Source organism: Ochotona curzoniae, unplaced genomic scaffold, assembly GCF_017591425.1.
Source record: "Ochotona curzoniae isolate NIBS_2020 unplaced genomic scaffold, NIBS_Ocur_1.0 contig_883, whole genome shotgun sequence".
Lineage (NCBI taxonomy): Eukaryota > Metazoa > Chordata > Mammalia > Lagomorpha > Ochotonidae > Ochotona > Ochotona curzoniae.
The window spans coordinates 516,680-534,305 of record NW_024466599.1 but is presented as its reverse complement, the minus strand read 5'-3'; the positions used below and the strand labels follow the sequence as shown (position 1 = coordinate 534,305).

The following is a 17,626-nucleotide window of genomic DNA, read 5'->3' as shown; positions in this document are numbered from 1 at the left end:
GAGGCCCTGCTCCAATCCCTACACAGCCGACACTGACGCCAGGGGCTTCCCCATTGCATCTCCCACTTGTCAAGGTCCTGGGGCTTCTGCTTTTCCACCTCTGACCCTCGGCCTCTGCAGCAGAGGTGGCGGGGGTCAGAGCCTGCCCGTCCTCGCCTGTCCAGGCTCAGCGTCTGAGCTGAGCTGGCTGAGGCCTTCAGGGCCTATGTCCTCCTGAGGGTCTCTTGCTGGTCACCTGAGCAGGCACAGGCTCTGCAGGGAAAGTCAGAGGGAGTATGGGGGGCAGAAGAAAGGGAGCTGGGACCTGGGCTGCATCCGGCATCCCCTCCATTTGCTCAGACCATCGGCAATTCCAGACACAGCTCCAGTGTGGCTCCCATCACCTGAGGGGGTGCCAAGTAAGGATGACGGAGTCCTGTGGCTTTGGGGGATGTCAGTCCTGCCAGGCATGAGCTCCAAGGTGACAGCCTGGTGGCAACTCACCAGGAGGAGTTTGGCCTGCCCCTCTGCCTCCTGGGAGGGGTTGCAGCAAAGCCAGATGCAGAGGCCACAGGCCTCTGGGTCCTAGGAGCCTTTTGGGGTCCTAGCTGCACCGTGGGGTCTTCCACCATCATCAAACAACTTTGTGGAAGGCTTGAGCAGGATGCGCAGCTGCCTACAGCAATGCTGCCCCTACTGGGCCACACTGTCAGTCACCAGGAAAGGGACCAAATTCATTTGCGCCAGAGTCTGGGTCCTGCAGGCCTGCACCCACCAGAGGTCACTTCTGTCTCATGGGTGTGTGAGAGATGAGCATCAATCAGTGTCTGTGTGATGAGCTCGAGGAGCCCTGAGCTGAGCCACGGGACAGCCACATGCACTGTCAGTCACCATGGGGTCCCATACCGAGCCAAGAAGACAGCCACATCCATTGTCAGTCACCAATGGGCCCCGAGCCAAGCCCCAGGGACAGTCATGTCCACTGTCGGTCACCAGAGTCCTGTGCTGAGCCACAGAGACAGAAAGAAATGTTTCCTGGGTCTTTCCTTGCCAGTCACTTCGCTGCACACCTGCTTGGCACTGGGAAACATGGCAGGCTGTGTTTCTCTGCCATACCCCCAGGTAAAAGATGCTACTTCAGAAAGAACTGAACGGGAAAGCCGAGTGGATGAGGGGGCTCCTCCTTGCCCAGCCAGTGACTTCACTGGTACAGGGCAAGAAACAGGGTAACCTGCCTGTGAGTACAGGTGCCCACCACTGGTCTGAACCTGTACATGCCCTCTTGCAGGCCAGAGTGAGTCATCCTGCACATGTGAACTTCAGGCGCCAGCAGCCAGACTCCATGTCTGTGGGGGTATGCAGGCACTGGCTGCCCCTGGGCCAAACTCGCCCGCTGGGTAGCCCTCGGCATTTCCCTAGTACAGTGCACACTGGGAGCCACCGTGGGCATTGTTGGAGTTTGGGGGCGGAGACTTTTCTGCTGTGGTCCCTGGGCTGTGTGTCACCAAGGACAGAGGCATAGAAGCCCTGCTTCCACCACTTAGGGCAGAAACCACCCCATGGGCTCCCCCAGACCCCAGCAGTGCTGGTGCCCAGTCTGCTCCTCCTGCTGGCTTGTTCATGCAGAACCAATCCTATGGGTCTGAAGAGATTTCTTACCAAACCCTAGGCGTGAGTTGCTACAACCATGTTTGTATGGTCGCGTCAAGAACAAGGGAAGGGCCAGCCGCTAGACCTCGGGGACAGAACAGTAACACTTACTTCCCAAATGGCTGCTCACACACCCAGCCACTAGATCACACCATGGCCACCATGTCACACCACAGCTATAAGGTCATACTACAGCCACGATGTCACACCACAGCCACCAGGTCACACCATAGCCGCTGTAAGGTCACACCACAGCTACAAAGTCACACCACAGCCACTGGGTCATCCACAGCTACAGGGTCACACCACAGCTACAAGGTCATGCCATAGCCATACCAGGTTATACTAGGTTATACCACAGACCACCAGATCACACCACAGCCACACCAGGTCACACCACAGCTACAAGGTCATGCCATAGCCAGGCAGGTCAGCTTCCTATGGCCCTTGCTATGGAAAGCAGGCTCGCTCTTTTTTTCTCTTTTCTTCTGGATGCAAAGCCCACCTTGGGTTGCTTTCCTACTTTCACATATAACATAGGCATCCAGAAACATCCATCTGAACCAAGCCCAGTGGCAAGAGGAGAGAAGTGCCTAGGATCACAGGTCCCACTGTGTGACCCTAGCAGCACAGGGCAGCCTCTCTGCCTGTGCAATTATAGCTTCCCGTTGAATCCCTGAAGCCGTTCTCTCTGCTCCCACTCTTCCCTGCAGGAGAATCACCCAGCACTCAGTCCTTAGCACCCCCAGTTGGGAAAGGGCAGTTCTTGTAGGATCTGCCCATGGGAATACCAGGCGTGGGCCAGGGTGAGGAGCAGAAGGTGAGGCCCGGCCTGTCCTTTGGCAGTGGACAGACTGCACAGATCTGTACTGAGCTCATCTGTTGAGTCCTGATGGCCAGACATGCCTGCTGCAAGCTCTGCAGCGTGGGCCTTGCTGGACTCATGCACCCCTCAGCACAGTGTGAGTGCCAGGACCCAAAGCCAAGGCGTTGGGGTGCAGCTGTGAGCACCAGGACGTCACAGTGAAACTGCAGGTGTGGAAATCCAGATGAGTTTCCTGCAGGTGGTGCGTGCTACTTGAAGAGCACGAATGACACCCTTTGCCAGTGTTTCTGGAACATTCCAGGGTCTTGAAAAGATGTGCAGCCAAGCTTACTCCCACCCCAAGTGTTTCAGGGCAGAAGACCCCAAGGCCTGTATGTCTGTATGTGTAGGGAACATGTCCAGAGGCTCCCTGGAGGAAGCAACTGAAGATGGGGCGGCTTCCCAGGGATGTTCGCAAGACCCTATGGAACTTCTGATGGAGAATTTTAGGTGTGGGTTTTTTAGCCTTGGGAGAGGAGCTCCATTTCAATTTCAATTTTCAGAGCAAACAAAACTTGGAGTCCACATGCTGCACCACGTCCAGCTCAGGAGTTTTTGTTGCTTCAACAATCTCCCTTCTCCATCAGTGACTCAGCAGGACAAAGCCCCTTTGTGTCCTGAGTCACCTTAATCACCCTCACTGGCCGTTAGAGGTGCAGCCCTGGTGCTGGGAGCAGGGAGAACGGCAGAGAGCAGAACCCAAAGCCGCAGGGCTGTCCTGCAGAACCAGCACCCGGCTGGCAGCCAGGACTCTGGGAAGAGTTCATCTGTGGCTGCATCTTTGTGTCTCCTGCTGTTCCAGGCAAACTCAAATCTGAAATTATGTTTGTAATTTTATTTTATTTTATTTTTATTGGAAAGGCAGATTTACAGAGAGAATGATCTTTTGTCCACTGACTCGCTCCCATGTGGCTCCCAAGTGGCCGCCATGGCCTGAGCCCATCTGAAACCAGGAGCCAGGAGCTTGTTTCCAGGGCTTTCCTATGGGTGCAGGGGCCCAAGGACCTGGCTCATCCTCTACTGCTTTCCCAAACCAATAGCAGAGAGCTGGATCAAAAGCGGAGCGCCGGGGAACTTGAACTGGCACTTGTATAGAACGTCAGTGCCACGGGCAGAGGCTTAACATGGCTACGCCCTCACATCATCCTCCCAGGTCTGAATGTTTATGGCATTTGTAAGGAGAACTTGTGACTGCTGGTTGGTGCCATCTCCTTGCAGAGAGCCTAACGGCCAGTCCTGGGTTCCTGGGAGAAAGAGTGCCTATTGCACAGAACAGCCTGGGTCTGGACACGGCAGTGCAGGGCATGGGCCACAGATGTTGCTCAGGAAAGCACCAAGAAACCACCTGGTGGGCCAAAGCTGGGAGGCACAGTTGGAGAAAGAGGAGGCTCGAAAGACAGGAGCCCCAGACCACAGAGCCCTGGCCCGGGATGTCTGGGGGCGTCCACCGTCTGCTTGGGGATGCAAGGTCTGTTTGGCGATGCCTGCCCCCTGCCTTTTGCCTTGGGGCCCAGGGCCCTCAGCGTGCATCTTGTTGGGCACTTTCAAGTCCCTATCCTGAAAGATGGCAGGACCCTGGGAGGGGCTGTGGTCTGTGCTGCAGGCTTGCCTGACCCACAGCTGAGGGTCTGAGGGAACAACCCGGATGCAGAGCATGGCCTGGATGCTCACAGCTGTCCGCTGGCAGCCCCGCTGGCTTGACCCACGGAGAATTGGACCGCTCAACCAAGCTCCGGAGGAAGCAATTCCCAGGAAACTGACCTTGGCCTGCACTGTGGCCTGTGACCTGGCGGGGGAGAAAGCCGCCTGCTGTCCTGCTGTTCCCAACAGCACCTGTAGCCACGTCATGCAGCCCCCGGCTGGCCCTTCCTCTTGCTCCCCAGTGTCTGCTGGGCAACCCAGAGCTCACCGCATCCAGTGAGGCTCTACTTGTATCTGGGGTGTCCCTGGGCTTTATCTCTGAATGACCGTGCCCCTTCCATTGGCAAAGTCAGAGTCTAGTGCTTACCTGCCCGGTGCCCCTGAGACTGGATGCATTTTCCACTGGTTTTAAGTGCGGCTTCCTTGTACCCAGCACAGCCCTGGCCTGGGCTTGGAGGATCCCTGCTGCAGCACGCGCTTGGCCTGAGGCAGGAGGGAGGCACGTAGGTCTTGATGCAGACAGCACAGCACTGCCTGCAGCCAACGGAGTGAGTACTGCTGGCCTCCACAGGGTGTAAGCCCACCCGCACCCCCAGCCACCCACCGACAGCAGGTGCACACCTCACTGCTCCTGTGCCTCAGGTGATGCTCTGTGGGTGGACAGTTCTGACTGCTGCTCCTTTAAGTGAGGGGTTTTGGGTTAAAGGTCAGGGGCTCAGAGAGCCCTGTGTGGCTGCTGGCTCAACCCATGTTTGGCCCTGCCCTTCACAACCTCAGCTTCCTCCTTGTGGGTATTGTTTGCTCTCCATCCTGAGTCTCAGGGCTCCGTGCAGGTGTTTACACAGGAGACAGGGAGGGAGGGAGTCTGCCTGGCCTGCTGGATCCCAAGGCAGAACATCGGGGCCTCTGCAAGCCCAGGCCGGTGCCCTGGCCTCTCGGGGCTACCATCCCGAGCATGCCAGCTCCCTTTCCTCAGCTCCTGGGTTTGGGGAAGCAGATTCTGTTCCAAAGGCAGGAAGAACAATTGTTTTGACATGTGGATTTCTCGTGGCAGGAATAGAGAACGATGAAGAAATCAAGCAGCTTGATGAAGAGATTAAGGAGCTGAATGAGTCCAATTCCCAAATGGAGGCTGACATGATCAAGCTTAGGACTCAGGTAACAGTCTGTGAGGCCTCAATGCAGCTCCCGCCCGTGCCCAGGGTGCCCGCTGTCGGGGTCGATGCAGCTCCTGCCTGTGCCCAGGGTGCCCGCTGTCGGGGTCCGTGCAGCTCCCGCCCGTGCCCAGGGTGCCCGCTGTCAGAGTCCATGCAGCTCCCGCCTGTGCCCAGGGTGCCCACTGTTGGCATCCACACAGCTCACTCCTGTGCCCAGGGTGCCCGCTGTCAGGCTCCATGCAGCTCCCGCCTGTTCCCAGGGTCCTTGCTGTCAGAATCCACTTCCCCTATCCTGGGGCTCCTGCAAGGCCATACCCTTGGGTCTCTGCCTGTGTGTTACCACAGAGCTTCCAGGGATCCCCTGCTACTGTTCCAGGGACCCCCATTCCCTGGCTCCCCAAGCCCCAGGGTTGTGCATGCCCTAGACAGCCCCCAGTCCCAGGATCTCTCACAAGGCGTCTGGGTGCTCGGGACAGCTGGGTCTGCCCCTGCCTCTGTTGGGGGAGTCTCAACCCCTCCAGACGCCCTGACAGAGCTGCTGTGGGGCGGGAGGGCAGGGCGCGAGCGTGTATGGAGCACCTACTGAATGCCTCTGGCAGAGCAGCCATCTTCAGGAGTCACAGGTAAGAGTCCTCACCTACAGCTCCCTCCAGAGTGAAAGTCCCTCAGGACAGCAGGGCACACCGCTGCCAGGGCCAGCTGCACCTTGTCTACCCATGCCCGTGTACTGCCCGGTCCTCGCTGCTTCATGTCCTAGCCCCAGCCCTCACCCAGGCTCCAGGGTACACCTGGGCTGAACCTGAAGACACTTCCTGGGAAGCTAGTCCAGCTAAGTGAGGAACAGACCAGGGGCTCCTAGAGGTGTGCCCAGCCAGCTGTCACAGGTGCGTCTTTGAGGCTAGTGAGGCTGCGGCCAGCAGTGCCACTCTGCTCCGAGGGGCATCTCCCCAGGAACACAGCCTCCAGCATGGGGCCCGAGCAAAGAAAGCAACAGAGCAAGTCAGCCATGGTCTCAGTGGGCGCCCAGGATGGCATCTAGGTAAGCAGCTCTGCTGCCCACAGGGCTGCTGGGAAGCCTTCTGGTCACACCTCACCTCCCCAGGAGGTCTGGGAGACTGTTCCCAAGAGCTGTTCTGAGGGCCTTCCCTGAGCCCACACGGCCCGGCCAAGTGCTTCGGAAGCAGGCAGGGCTTTCCCAAAGAGCCTCGTCCAGGCCCCACGTCTGTCCTGGCAGGCGGACAGGAGCCCTGGCCGCTGAGCATGCCCAGCCCAGCCCAGGACCTGGGGAGGGGCCAGAGTGGGTGCACAGCTAGTGATGGCCTCCTGGCCACTTCCTGGAGTGGCTCCTTCCTGCTGAGCCAGGGCCCTTTCCCCGATGTTTGCGGTCCTTCAGCCTCCTCCCTCCAAGCCACACTTGGCCAGTGGCCACTGCAGATAACATTACCTGATAGAGCCACAGGTGTCCGGACAGCGCACATGCTATGGCCGGGCTTCTTTGGGGAGGGACAGGAGGCCCCCACAAGGCCCTCCTCCCTTTCCTTTCAGTTGATGCCACAGCTTCTGCAGGACCTTTCTGGAATCTAAGACATCCACTGACACCCTAAAGAAAGAGTGCCCAGGGTGGACAGAGCAGCCATGTCCCCACGCGTGCCTCAGGGGTCTTACTGTGCAAGATGAGTTTGGCCACCAAGACACTGGGACCGTGGATTAGGATTCTCCAAAGTCATGCTTTGCTGGGCTCCAGGCTGAGCTCTGCCCATGACCCAGGGCCTCTGGACAGGTCAGGTCCGGCTCTGGTGCCTCCTCTGGGGTTGGCTTTCCTCCTAGCTCCACCGCAAGTGCCGCAGCCCACACAGACACAGCAGCCCAGTCGCTATAGGTGCCTCTGTCTCCTCTGGCCAGTCAGTCCTGGCACTCCCCTGGAGACCAGATGCCTAGGATTGGTGGGGAGGGAGGACAGCAAGCTCAGAACCCCGAGACCAGCCAGGACACAGCATGATGGGAGCCGGCCACTCGCCCTATGCTTCCTTGGGAGTCAGAGGGTAGGAGCCTTCAGCTGCCCCAGGAAAGGGGCATCAGGAGGAACCCGGCTGGCTAAAGAGCAGAGCTGTGTGTGTGTTTTTGAGGGGAGACATGGCGGGCCAGGGAGGACCTACGTGCCCACCCTCTGAGGCTCGGATCCCTGCCCAGACAGCTGGTCTTTGCAGAAGGATAGTAGGCCTGAGACAGGGAATCGGGGTCATGCGATCCCCCACACTGCTGCCTCTGTGGCTGAGCTCAGAAGTCTGGAATGTGTTTGAGCAGGGTTGAGGGTCAGGTGAGAGCAGACTTGCTCAGAAGTGCAGGCCCCACCCTTGCACACCATAGCCTGAGGAGGAGTCTGGTTCCAGTGCTACCCTAGGGGCAGCACCACCCTCTTTCTGCACTGAAGCCTGCCCTGGGGTCCCCACTGGTGCTCCTTGGTGGTGGCAGTGTCCAGGCATCTAGGCTGAACCCAAGTCCCCTTGCAGTTCCTCATCTCAGCTCACACCAGCAGGGTTAGAAGGCTTGTCCCCCGGGGATTCCAGGGCTGCCACCCGCACACTAATCAGAATGCAGGGGCAGGGGCGTCTGCCAGAAGACGCGAAGTAGGGGATGGGCGAGGCACCTGTGTGCCTGCAGGCAGCTGTGAGTATGTGAGGTTTCCATGAGTCCTGTGGGTGGGAGACTCATGGGGTTTGTGGGAAGATACCCAGGGTCCCCAGACACCAGTGGTAGGGAGGTGGGAGGGCTCCAAGGCCTCGGGGTCCTTGGGGAGCAGCGGGAAGATCATCACAGCTTCCAGCCCTATGCTGGGCCACCCCTGGCAGCTGCCCAGTGCTGACCTTGTGAGGTGCCCTGCTTCCTCTGGAGCTGCAGCGTGGAGGCTCCCTTGGCTCCAGATCCGGCTCCACCCTGGCTCTGCTGTTAAGACTGCGGGGACGCTGCTAAAGCACGTCAGGGCCTTGACCCCAATCCATGGCACACATGTGAGGCTCTGGACCATGCCCTGCTGTGTCCAAGGCAGCCTAGCACCCAGGCCTCGACCAGCAGCCAGGGCTGCCCTGTGGGCACTGCTGGCAGATTGCCTGTGGTGTCTGCATCTCACCATAGTGGTGTGGTTTGGGTTTTCTCCTAACCGTTCACACCAGCAGAAGGCATTCCTGGACCCCTCAGTCAGCCTAAGGCCCAGCCCTCTGTTTCTCTTTTTCTTTTCTTTTCTCTTCCTTCCTTTTTTTTTTTTTTTTGATTTATTTACTTATTGTAAAGGCAGATACAGAGGGAGAGAGAAACACAGAGAGAGATACCCATTTACTGGTTCATTTGCCAAATGACTGAATTAGCCAGGTTAAGGCCAGGAGCCAGGAGCCTCATCCTGGTCCCTGGGAGGGATGCCAGGGCCAGGCTTATGGGCCGTTCTCCATTGCCTACCAGGGCCATTGGCAGGGAGCCAGACCAGCAGTGCGGCAGCCAGGCCCCTAAGTAGGATGCAATGTCACAGATGGCAGTTTAAGATGCTGTGCCACAACATCAGCCCCAACACTTCCCATCTTGTCCCACAAGAGATGGATGGTACAGAGGCTTCTGTGAGTATCCCGTCGTTCTCAGCCCCCAGGTGTGAGCTACTGCCTCTGGTGAGGTCAAGAGAATGCCTCCCCACTGTGACCTGCCAGCGTGCCAGGGACTCGTGGACAGAGTGGCTCCAGGAAGCAGTCAGCTGCAGCATGGAGGGCCAGATCTCCCCCCCAAACTCGATCTTAGGTTGTATGGGGATGTTGCACAGAAGCCATGCTGTGAGTGACAGGGGCAGGGGGCAGCATCACTCTTCCCTGGCCTTCAGAGCTGGCCATGGGGATGAAACCCAACAGAACCTGGCCACTCTGCAGCTGCCCTGTGCTCCACACACCGAGCAGACCCTGCCCGTGTGAACACTGCAGTGTGAGGCGCCTCGAAGGCAGGCTTACTGCATGTCAGACAACAAGAGAGTGTGGTCACTTCCCATGCCAGGGGGCGCCCCGCCACCCCTTGCAGGGTTCCCAGCCGAGTCCCTGGGACTTCATCAGCAGCTGCAGGAATCACAGATGCCCATGAGCCTGTGCTGCTTCCTGCTCACAAGGCCAGAGCCTGCCATCCCTGCAGTCCAGGACCACCCTGGGTCAGGGACAGTGGGGCTCAGTGCTGCAGCTGCAGATGCTGGACACAGACCTGGTGGTGATGGGATCACAGCAGACTCCCCCAGGGTGCCCGGCTTTATTTGCAATACTGGAGTCTGTGCAGTCAAGCATGGTGATCCTGAGCAGATCCAGGGAAGCTGGCTGTGCAGACAGAACTGAAGAAAGAATAGGGAACAAAGACCAGCTGGTAGCTTACAGCCACTTGACCTGGAGACAGGTGGGAGGCAGTATGAAGATCCCGGCTTGGGAGGGCACGTGGCTGTTGGGGACCTGGGACCTGAGTGGGAGGGACTCTGCTTAGGCTCCTGGCCTGGTGTGGCTACCCACGCCAGCAGTAGCCTCTGTGACTATCCTTGACTGGGGTGAGGCTGTAAAATGTGGGAAGTGCTAGTCTGTATCCCCAGATGCCTCTCTGGAACAGATGCAGGCCCATGATGCTGGGTCAGCTCAGGGCAGGTAAGTGCATTTGAGCCATAGCAGTGTGGCCCAGCTCTCCATGGCCTGGCTCTCAGTGGTCCAGCTCTCTATGACCCGGCTCTCCATGGCCTGGCTCTCCGTGGCCTGGCTCTCCATGCCCCGGCTCTCCATGGCCTGGCTCTCCATGGCCTGGCTCTCCATGCCCCAGCTCTCCGTGGTCCGGGTCTATGTGGCCTGACTCTCCATGGCCCAGCTCTCCGTGGCCTGGCTCTCCGTGGCCTAGCTCTCTATGATTTGGCTCTCCATGCCTCGGCTCTCCGTGGCCCAGGTCTCTGCAGCCTGGCTTTCCATGGCCTGGCTCTCCATGATTTGGCTCTCCGTGGCCCGACCTGGGTGTTTGTTCAGACTCCACAGGGCAGAGTGCTGTCCACGCAAGGAAACTGGTCTGCTCCTGGGCAGATGAGGGTCTTTGGAGAGCCGTGGGCTCAGCGAGGTGGTCCTCAGGGACCCCGGGATGAAGCTGTGTCAGGCTGAGGTGTGTACCACTGATCCCGTGTGCTGCTGAGAGGCATGGGCTCCATAGCTCAGGCGTGGTGGTAGTGCCCTGGGCACTCAGCCCTGCAGAATGCAGTGTGGATCCCTGGTGTAGACATCAGGCACGAAGACCGCCCTCGGGGTCAGCGGGGCGGGTCGTGCGCGTGGGCAGCACCACATGCTGCACAGCCCAGTCTGCATCTCCTGTCGGAGGGCCTGGCTTGCGTCTGGCTCCTCTGCCTTTACACCGGCTTCCTGCTAACACACATCCTGAGAGGCAGCAGGGCAGGGCTCCAGGTGTTGGGTCCCTCCAGCTGTGGGGAAGACCCACATGTTGTCCCAGGCCCTGGCATCGGCCTGGGCTCCAGCCTTTGGGGAGCGAGCCAGCACATGGAAGACCTCTCTTTTCTCTGTCTTTCAAATGAAACAAAAGCAATTTAAAAAGAATTAAGCCAACAGCACAAACACAGGCAGGGAAGCCATCGGGATGTGCGAGAGAACGTGCTGCCCTCCCCACCCCGTCGGCCCACCCTGAGGGGCTGGGCCCGGCTCGAGTGACAGGGAAAAGGTGGGAACCGTGGCATTGAAGGCAACACGGCAGTTGCAGCAGCAGAGGGAGAAGAGGGAGAGACTCCTGCAAGAGGCAGAGGAGGCACACCCCGGCAGAGCCTGGGCAGAGCCCGGGCAGAGCCCCAGGCACAGCCTGGAACATGGCCCCACATCCCAGCAGTCACTGCCTCACGTACACGTCAAGCCCTGCAAACTCTTGATGTTGGCACCCTTTAGCGGCTCCCTGAGCCCTGGCATCAGAAAGCCGTGCTGGCCCCCACCCCATCTCCGAGACCTGATGGGTGTGTCCCCAGGGCCTGCTGGCAGTGTGAGACAGACAGTGCCATGCCCCTAAGGGAGTCAGCCTTGGCTTCCTTGTAGCGGGATTAGGTCTGGGCTAAACAAAGTTCTTAAGGATGGACACGATGCAGACTCACTGTTAGTGCAGCCCCCTCAGGTAGCGGAGGGAGTAGGGAAGCACAGGGAACCGCCGTGCCCCGCAGAGACCGAAAGCCAACATACCCTCCCCCAGTCCCGCTGGCGGAGGTGGGCACTGCCACGGCCCAGTTGGCTCTAACAGAAGGCGTGGAAAAGTGTGCCCACGCGCAGGCCCCCTGGCTGCCAGGCGCCTGGGGCCACATGGCGCTGTCTGTTGCAGATCACCACCATGGAGAGCAACCTCAAGAGCATCGAGGAGGAGAACAAGGTGATTGAGCAGCAGAATGAGTCCCTCCTGCACGAGCTGGCCAACCTCAGCCAGTCCCTGATCCACAGCCTGGCCAACATCCAGCTGCCCCACATGGTAAGTGACTGACAGCGCGGTGGCCGCGGGGCGCGCCCTGGGCGCCACCCAGCACCCTGTAAGCGAGCCCATCCAGCGGAGTGTGCTCTGACTGGGCCATTTCAGTAAGATGAGAACAGTGGCACTGCGCTATGATACTGTGTTATGCTTGTGTGAATATACTATTAAGAAAGTAAAAGCTGTGTATGAACTACTATTTAATATCTCGTAGGATCCAATCAATGAACAAAATTTTGATGCTTACGTGACTACTTTGACGGAAATGTATACAAATCAAGACCGTTATCAGAGTCCAGAAAATAAAGCCCTACTGGAAAATATAAAGCAGGCTGTGAGAGGAATTCAGGTGTGAACAGCTGCTCTAGAGCAAAGGATGCCTCTTGTTTTGCTGCTGTAACTTACCAGAAAGCGTTCTATATCCATTCCTGTCTGAACCAGTGTGATGCTTACGAGACTTCATAATGGTTTCACGTCTTGCTTTAAGGATAGTACCTGCAGACTAGTTTTGGAATACATTCACATTTTGTACGTTTTCATATAAGCTGACATAGTGTGATATGCCATGTAATGTTTATAGCTGCTATTGTATGCACATTTGGGGGTATATATATTTCTGAAGAGGTAAGCGGATCAAAATAAATAGAGTGTAAATTCTTTTTAATGCTTTAGTGAGTAAATGTTTTAGTATTTTGAACTGAAATGGACAAAAAGGAAAAAAATGAAAAAAATACCCACACCCACAGCTGTGGATGATCAGGCGTGGCCCCTGTGGCCACGAGTTAAACACTATCATTTTGCCTCATGTTGGAGGACTTTTATGGAACTTAAGAAATACATTTTGTGTGCATATTGTTTCATAGCAGGAATTGGTTGCAAAAAATGCTTTATTTTTGAACAATGCCTGGAAATATTATGTGATGTTTTTGTTTGTTTGTTTTAGGAGGATGGTGTATGGTGGGGGCAGTAAGTGAGGTTTTTTGCATTCCAAGGAAATGGCATGTGGATTAACTGTAAGACATGAAATAAGTAATTTATTGTAAGACAACATCAAGCCATGGAAACTTGGCGGAAGACTCAAAGCAGCTCCAACAGCACTTGTCAGTTAGCTGACTGTGGACACTGCTGTTAGCACAGGGGCTTGTCAGAGGCGGACGCCACGAAGATCTCCTTTCCCATTTTCAATAAACTCTGGAACAGCCTTCTCTTATGTCCCTAGGGTCCGTGCCCCCGAACCGTCTGTTCTCGCACTGTAGCTCACCTTCCAGAATCTGTGTGGTTTTCCATCTAAGCGGAAAGATGGCTTACGAGCGCTTATTTCCCCTCCTCACACTTAAAGGCCCCCTTCTTCTTGTTGTTGCTATGATTTCACACTTGAGGGATCAAGGCGAATGACTGTGAGCATTCGGGTTCCTGGTGAGAAAGGGGTTTGGTGGAATTTCTCGCCCAGCCCCCGCCCCAAGCGTGACTTTGACCAAGCACTCCCACCACGATGCTTAGGGGCTGCCCTGGGGTGGAGACCAGTTGGCCGTAGAGCAATCCCAGCGCCTGGCTTGGTCAATCTGTGACCTACTCTAAGAATGAATGCAATCAGAGTTTAATAGTAACTAAATATACTTCAGCACTTTTTTTGCTTTAAACTAGATCATCTTAGACTTGTTTGTACCTTTCAGATTTGATTGTTTTACTCCAAATGACTGCACTATATGTATGCATAAGACCGCTTTGGACTGCTGCGTGTCCTCTGCGGAGTCCTTCGAAGATGTGTTGTGTTTTCTGATGTTGACTTGATTTCCATTCGGTAGCATCTCTTCCTTCCATGTCTTGATGTTATGCAGGAAGTACAAAAGTACTTCAAAATTTTGTTATGAAATAAAAAAGATGGGTTTTGTAAAAATTAAAAAAATATTTTTAGCAGAACAGGACTTACAGGGTCATTGTCCCCGCAATGTGCCAGCCGACTATTTGCACTTCCCTTGTCCTATATCCGTACGGAGGTGTGCAATTCCTTGTGACGCTGAACCTGGATGGTTATAGAGGAGGCCCACTCGGCTGACCGCGACGGTTGCTAAGGGAGACTACAGGGATCTCACGACAAATACTCTGATAAAATACTCAACCTCGGTATATATATGTACAAAGAGATGTATATCCCAGCGGCACTTTATATCCTGCTCACTGTACAAAGCTTGCAGTTTTCCGCGAGGACTCGAAGCACCAGCTGGGGAAGGGCGTGTCCTGACTTGGGGTTCTGCAGCGTCCTCTCTGTACAGCGCCCTCTTTCTGCTGTGCGATCAGCCGCAGCTGCCACGCGCCGAATTGCCTTCCGAGAGCTGAAGCAAGGTGCTCGACGTCACGAAATGCCATATATATATAAATAAATTATATACATAAACACACGTATATATATATATATATATATGGTCTGGGGCCCGGCCCCAGGAGGGCCCCTGTCCGTAGCGGCATATGCATTTGCCCACAGCGTCGTCTGCAGCTTTTTTGCCGATATATTAACGCTTTTAGTAGAGTAATAGGTAGTTCCGTTTTGGATTCTTGTTATCACCTATGTACAATGGAAGGGGGATTTGAAGCACAACCTGCTGCTCATGTAACGTTGGTCCATAATATCCAATCAGAAGTCACCGTGACTGTTATATAGGGTCACAAGTGTCCCACATTAGAATGCTGACCTTTCATATGGGATTATTGTGAGTCATCAGAGTTTATTTATTATAACTTATTGTTCATATTCATTTCTAAGTTAATTTAAGTAACCATTTATTAAAACAGAATTTTGTATAAACTATTTATTGTGCTCTCTGTGGAACTGAAGTTTGATTTATTTTTGTACGACACGGCATGGGTTTGTTGACACTTTAATTTTGCTATAAATGTGTGGAATCACAAGTTGCTGTGATAATTCATTTTTAAATTGTGAACTTTGTACAAATTTTGTCATGCTGGATGTTAACACATCTTAATCTAAATAAAAAAGGTGTTGCCACGTTTGTAGCACGAGGGATCTCTCGCCTGGATCTGCGTCTTGACTGGCATTGGCAAGTCCTGGGCGGGCACCTCCACCCAAGCCGGTCCCGGGCATGTGAGTGTGTCCGTGGCCAGCCAGAGTGGCCACAACCCCAATGAGAGGCTTGGCGTCCTGACCATGTTCATCCCTGCTGTGGCCCCGCAGGACAGCACCTGTCACGCCATGCCCTGCACACCCGTGGTCTACCCAGGCCCACAATTACCACATGTCTGCATCTGTGTCCGTCTCCACTCGGGGGCCCCCACTGCTCCGTAACTGTCCACAGCCTTCCAGTTCCTTATCCTAGAGCGCCCTCAGCCTCCCCCAGCCCCAGAACGCCGACTGGCCAGTTGTTCCCCAACGCATCTTTTTTAAATGATTTATTTTAGTAATATTGGAAAGTCAGATATACAGAGAGGAGGAGAGACAGAGAGAAACATCTTTCGTCCACTGATTCACTCCCCAAGTTGCCGCAATGGTTGGAGCTGCACCAATCTGAAACCAGAGCCCAGAAGCCATTTCCAGGTCACCCATGTGGGTGCGGGGTCCCAAGGCTTTGGGCATCCTTGACTGCTTTCCCAGACCACAGAGAGCTGGATGGGAAGCAGGACGGACAGGATTAGAACTGGTGCCCATATGGGATCCTGCCATGTACAAAGCAAGGACTTTAGCTATTAGGCCACCGCACTGGGTCCTACATATTTCTAAACAAGCTTGCCAAAAGCCATCTCCCAACAGGTTAAGAGGGAGCCGTGTCCTCTCGGAGTGTCACACCATGCACACGGCATGTGGAGGCCTGCTACTGTTTGCCACCTGAGTGTGGGACGGTGATGCACCATGAGTTCCACAGACCAGCCCACAGGAGGGCAGTCAAGTCATCGTGTGCGGGAATGACCTCAGACACCCTAACAAGGCTTCACCCACACTCCCAGCATCTGTTCTGAGACTTAAAAATGACGCTGCCCCCCACCCCCCGAAACTATGAAATTTGAAGGCAATATCCATTGGAATTCCCGTAAACATCCAAGATATATTTCCAAGGGCTTTCTCTGGGGCTACAGCCGCTCAGGGCAGAGAAAGGTTCATGGTTTTGGAGGTCCGGGGCAGCTTTGATGGCTCTGAGAGTAGGGGCTGGGGGAGCAATGCGGAGACTGTGGAGGATTGGGCGAGGTTGGGTGGGGTTGTAAGGGGGCACATAGTGTCATATGGGGTCCTGTGGGATTGCATAGGATCATACGTGGTGGTGTGGGATCATATAGGGTCAGGTGGGATAGCATGGAGGATCCCAGGAGGCATGCGAAACAGACCTTCAGCACGGGCCCTTGGAGGTCTTTCCAGACCACCCTCCCCACTACCACACAGGCAGGCATGGGATGCCCTGAGGTTGGAGATGGCAGGGCCTAGCTTGCCACAGCAATCACAGGCGCACCACCAACAGCCACTAATTTCTAAGCTTGACACTGCACATCTGGCAAGTGAAGCCCTAACTCCCAGGAGGCCCTCTGTGGACAGGAGCCTCCCACTCCGTCCAGTGAGCATTCCCATGCTTCCTGTCCAGCCAGGGCTCAGGACCCTATGGTGGGCAAAACTGTGGCAGCAGGGACTTACACCCTGGCTGCCAATCTCAGGGGTCAGATGAGCTATGGGGATCAGAGGTCGGTGCCCTGGAACTCTGTTAGGATGAGTGTGGGTACAGACCATGGGGCAGAGGCAAGCAGCAGCGAGTGGAAGCCATGCTGTCCAAGCCAGGCTGGCCACATGCTCTTTACCTTTCAGTGTCAAGGAGGCCTCAGAGGTGGTCCCAGGCCTCAGAGCCGGAGACCTGTGCCCTAGGTGGGGTTCACTGGCTTTGCAAGATGACCACGGCCAGCTGCCCAGGACGTACTCAGACCCATCTGTCCAGGGCTCCCGAACCAGGTTCATGGCCAATTCTTGGTCTGCCAGACAGTGATGCCCATAGTCCCCAGAGCCTCAGCAGGTAGGATGTCAGTACCCTTGCTCGACTTGGGAAGTCCCAGCTACTTCAAACTAAGACACAGACCTCTCCCTCAAGGAGCCCCCAGAGGTCCCAGAAATCCAACCACTGTCCCAAAGACTGCTACAGAGGGAGAGCCTGGGGCAGGGACAACTCCCAGTGGGCCCCCAAGATGGCTGCTAGAGCTCCCTGAAGCAGGGGTGTCCATGGTGGGGGAATGGAGCAGAGGGCGTGCTTAGGCCTTTCAGTTGGTCCTCAGTGGGAAACTGGGAGCTATAACTCCTGGTCAAGTGGGCCATTGCCAAAGGGTTACTGTGAGGCTGTCCACATTGTCCCTGGAGGGCAGTGCCTGCAATGCGTGGGCCACTGCGGCTGCCAAGGCTGCTACCCACACAGACACCTGTGCGTTGTTTTGTGCATGGTTTGCTGCCCGGCATTTCTCAGCGAAGGCATCTTTTCAGCTTGCCTGCATGACTGGAAGGACACAATCAGAAAGAGGCCTTCCTGCTGCGTGCAGCATCGTGCAGAGTGGACCAAGGATATGGCCGTGTGTAAGAGGGCTTCTGTTTTCTCATCTGTAGTCATGTACCTTTGCCCTTGGGAATAGCCAAAAAGAGTGGAATTTCTCCTTCCCTGAAGGATGCTGGTCTTAGATTCAAGGCTTGATCACAATTTTACTGACAGAATCCTGTACTCAAAGTTCCTGGCAAACCTGTCATAAAATAATCACAGGCTTCTTGCAAAATGTTTCCCTTTAATTTGCCCATGGACAGCTTGAGAAGCTCCCCACATAGACTCATACTCAGCTGACCCCATCTCATGCCTAACTGAGGGCTGCAGCA

General features: G+C 55.6%; 1 protein-coding gene across 6 annotated transcripts in view; it reads left to right on the top strand.

The window, feature by feature from the left end:
* Window positions 1–12,884, top strand: part of MYT1L (myelin transcription factor 1 like) — a 132,983-nt gene extending 120,099 nt beyond the window's left edge. For 2 of the 6 annotated variants that reach the window (XM_040993908.1, XM_040993912.1), the window contains 3 exons: window positions 5,190–5,293; window positions 11,644–11,787; window positions 11,999–12,513. In XM_040993908.1, coding sequence (XP_040849842.1) covers window positions 5,190–5,293; window positions 11,644–11,787; window positions 11,999–12,139 — 389 coding nt within the window. In that variant the 3' untranslated portion in view covers window positions 12,140–12,513. Of the gene's footprint in view, window positions 1–5,189; window positions 5,300–11,643; window positions 11,788–11,998 lie in introns of all 6 variants that reach the window. The other 4 variants (XM_040993907.1, XM_040993910.1, XM_040993911.1 and 1 more) reach the window with 4 other exon arrangements.
* The last annotated feature ends 4,742 nt before the right edge of the window (window positions 12,885–17,626 follow it).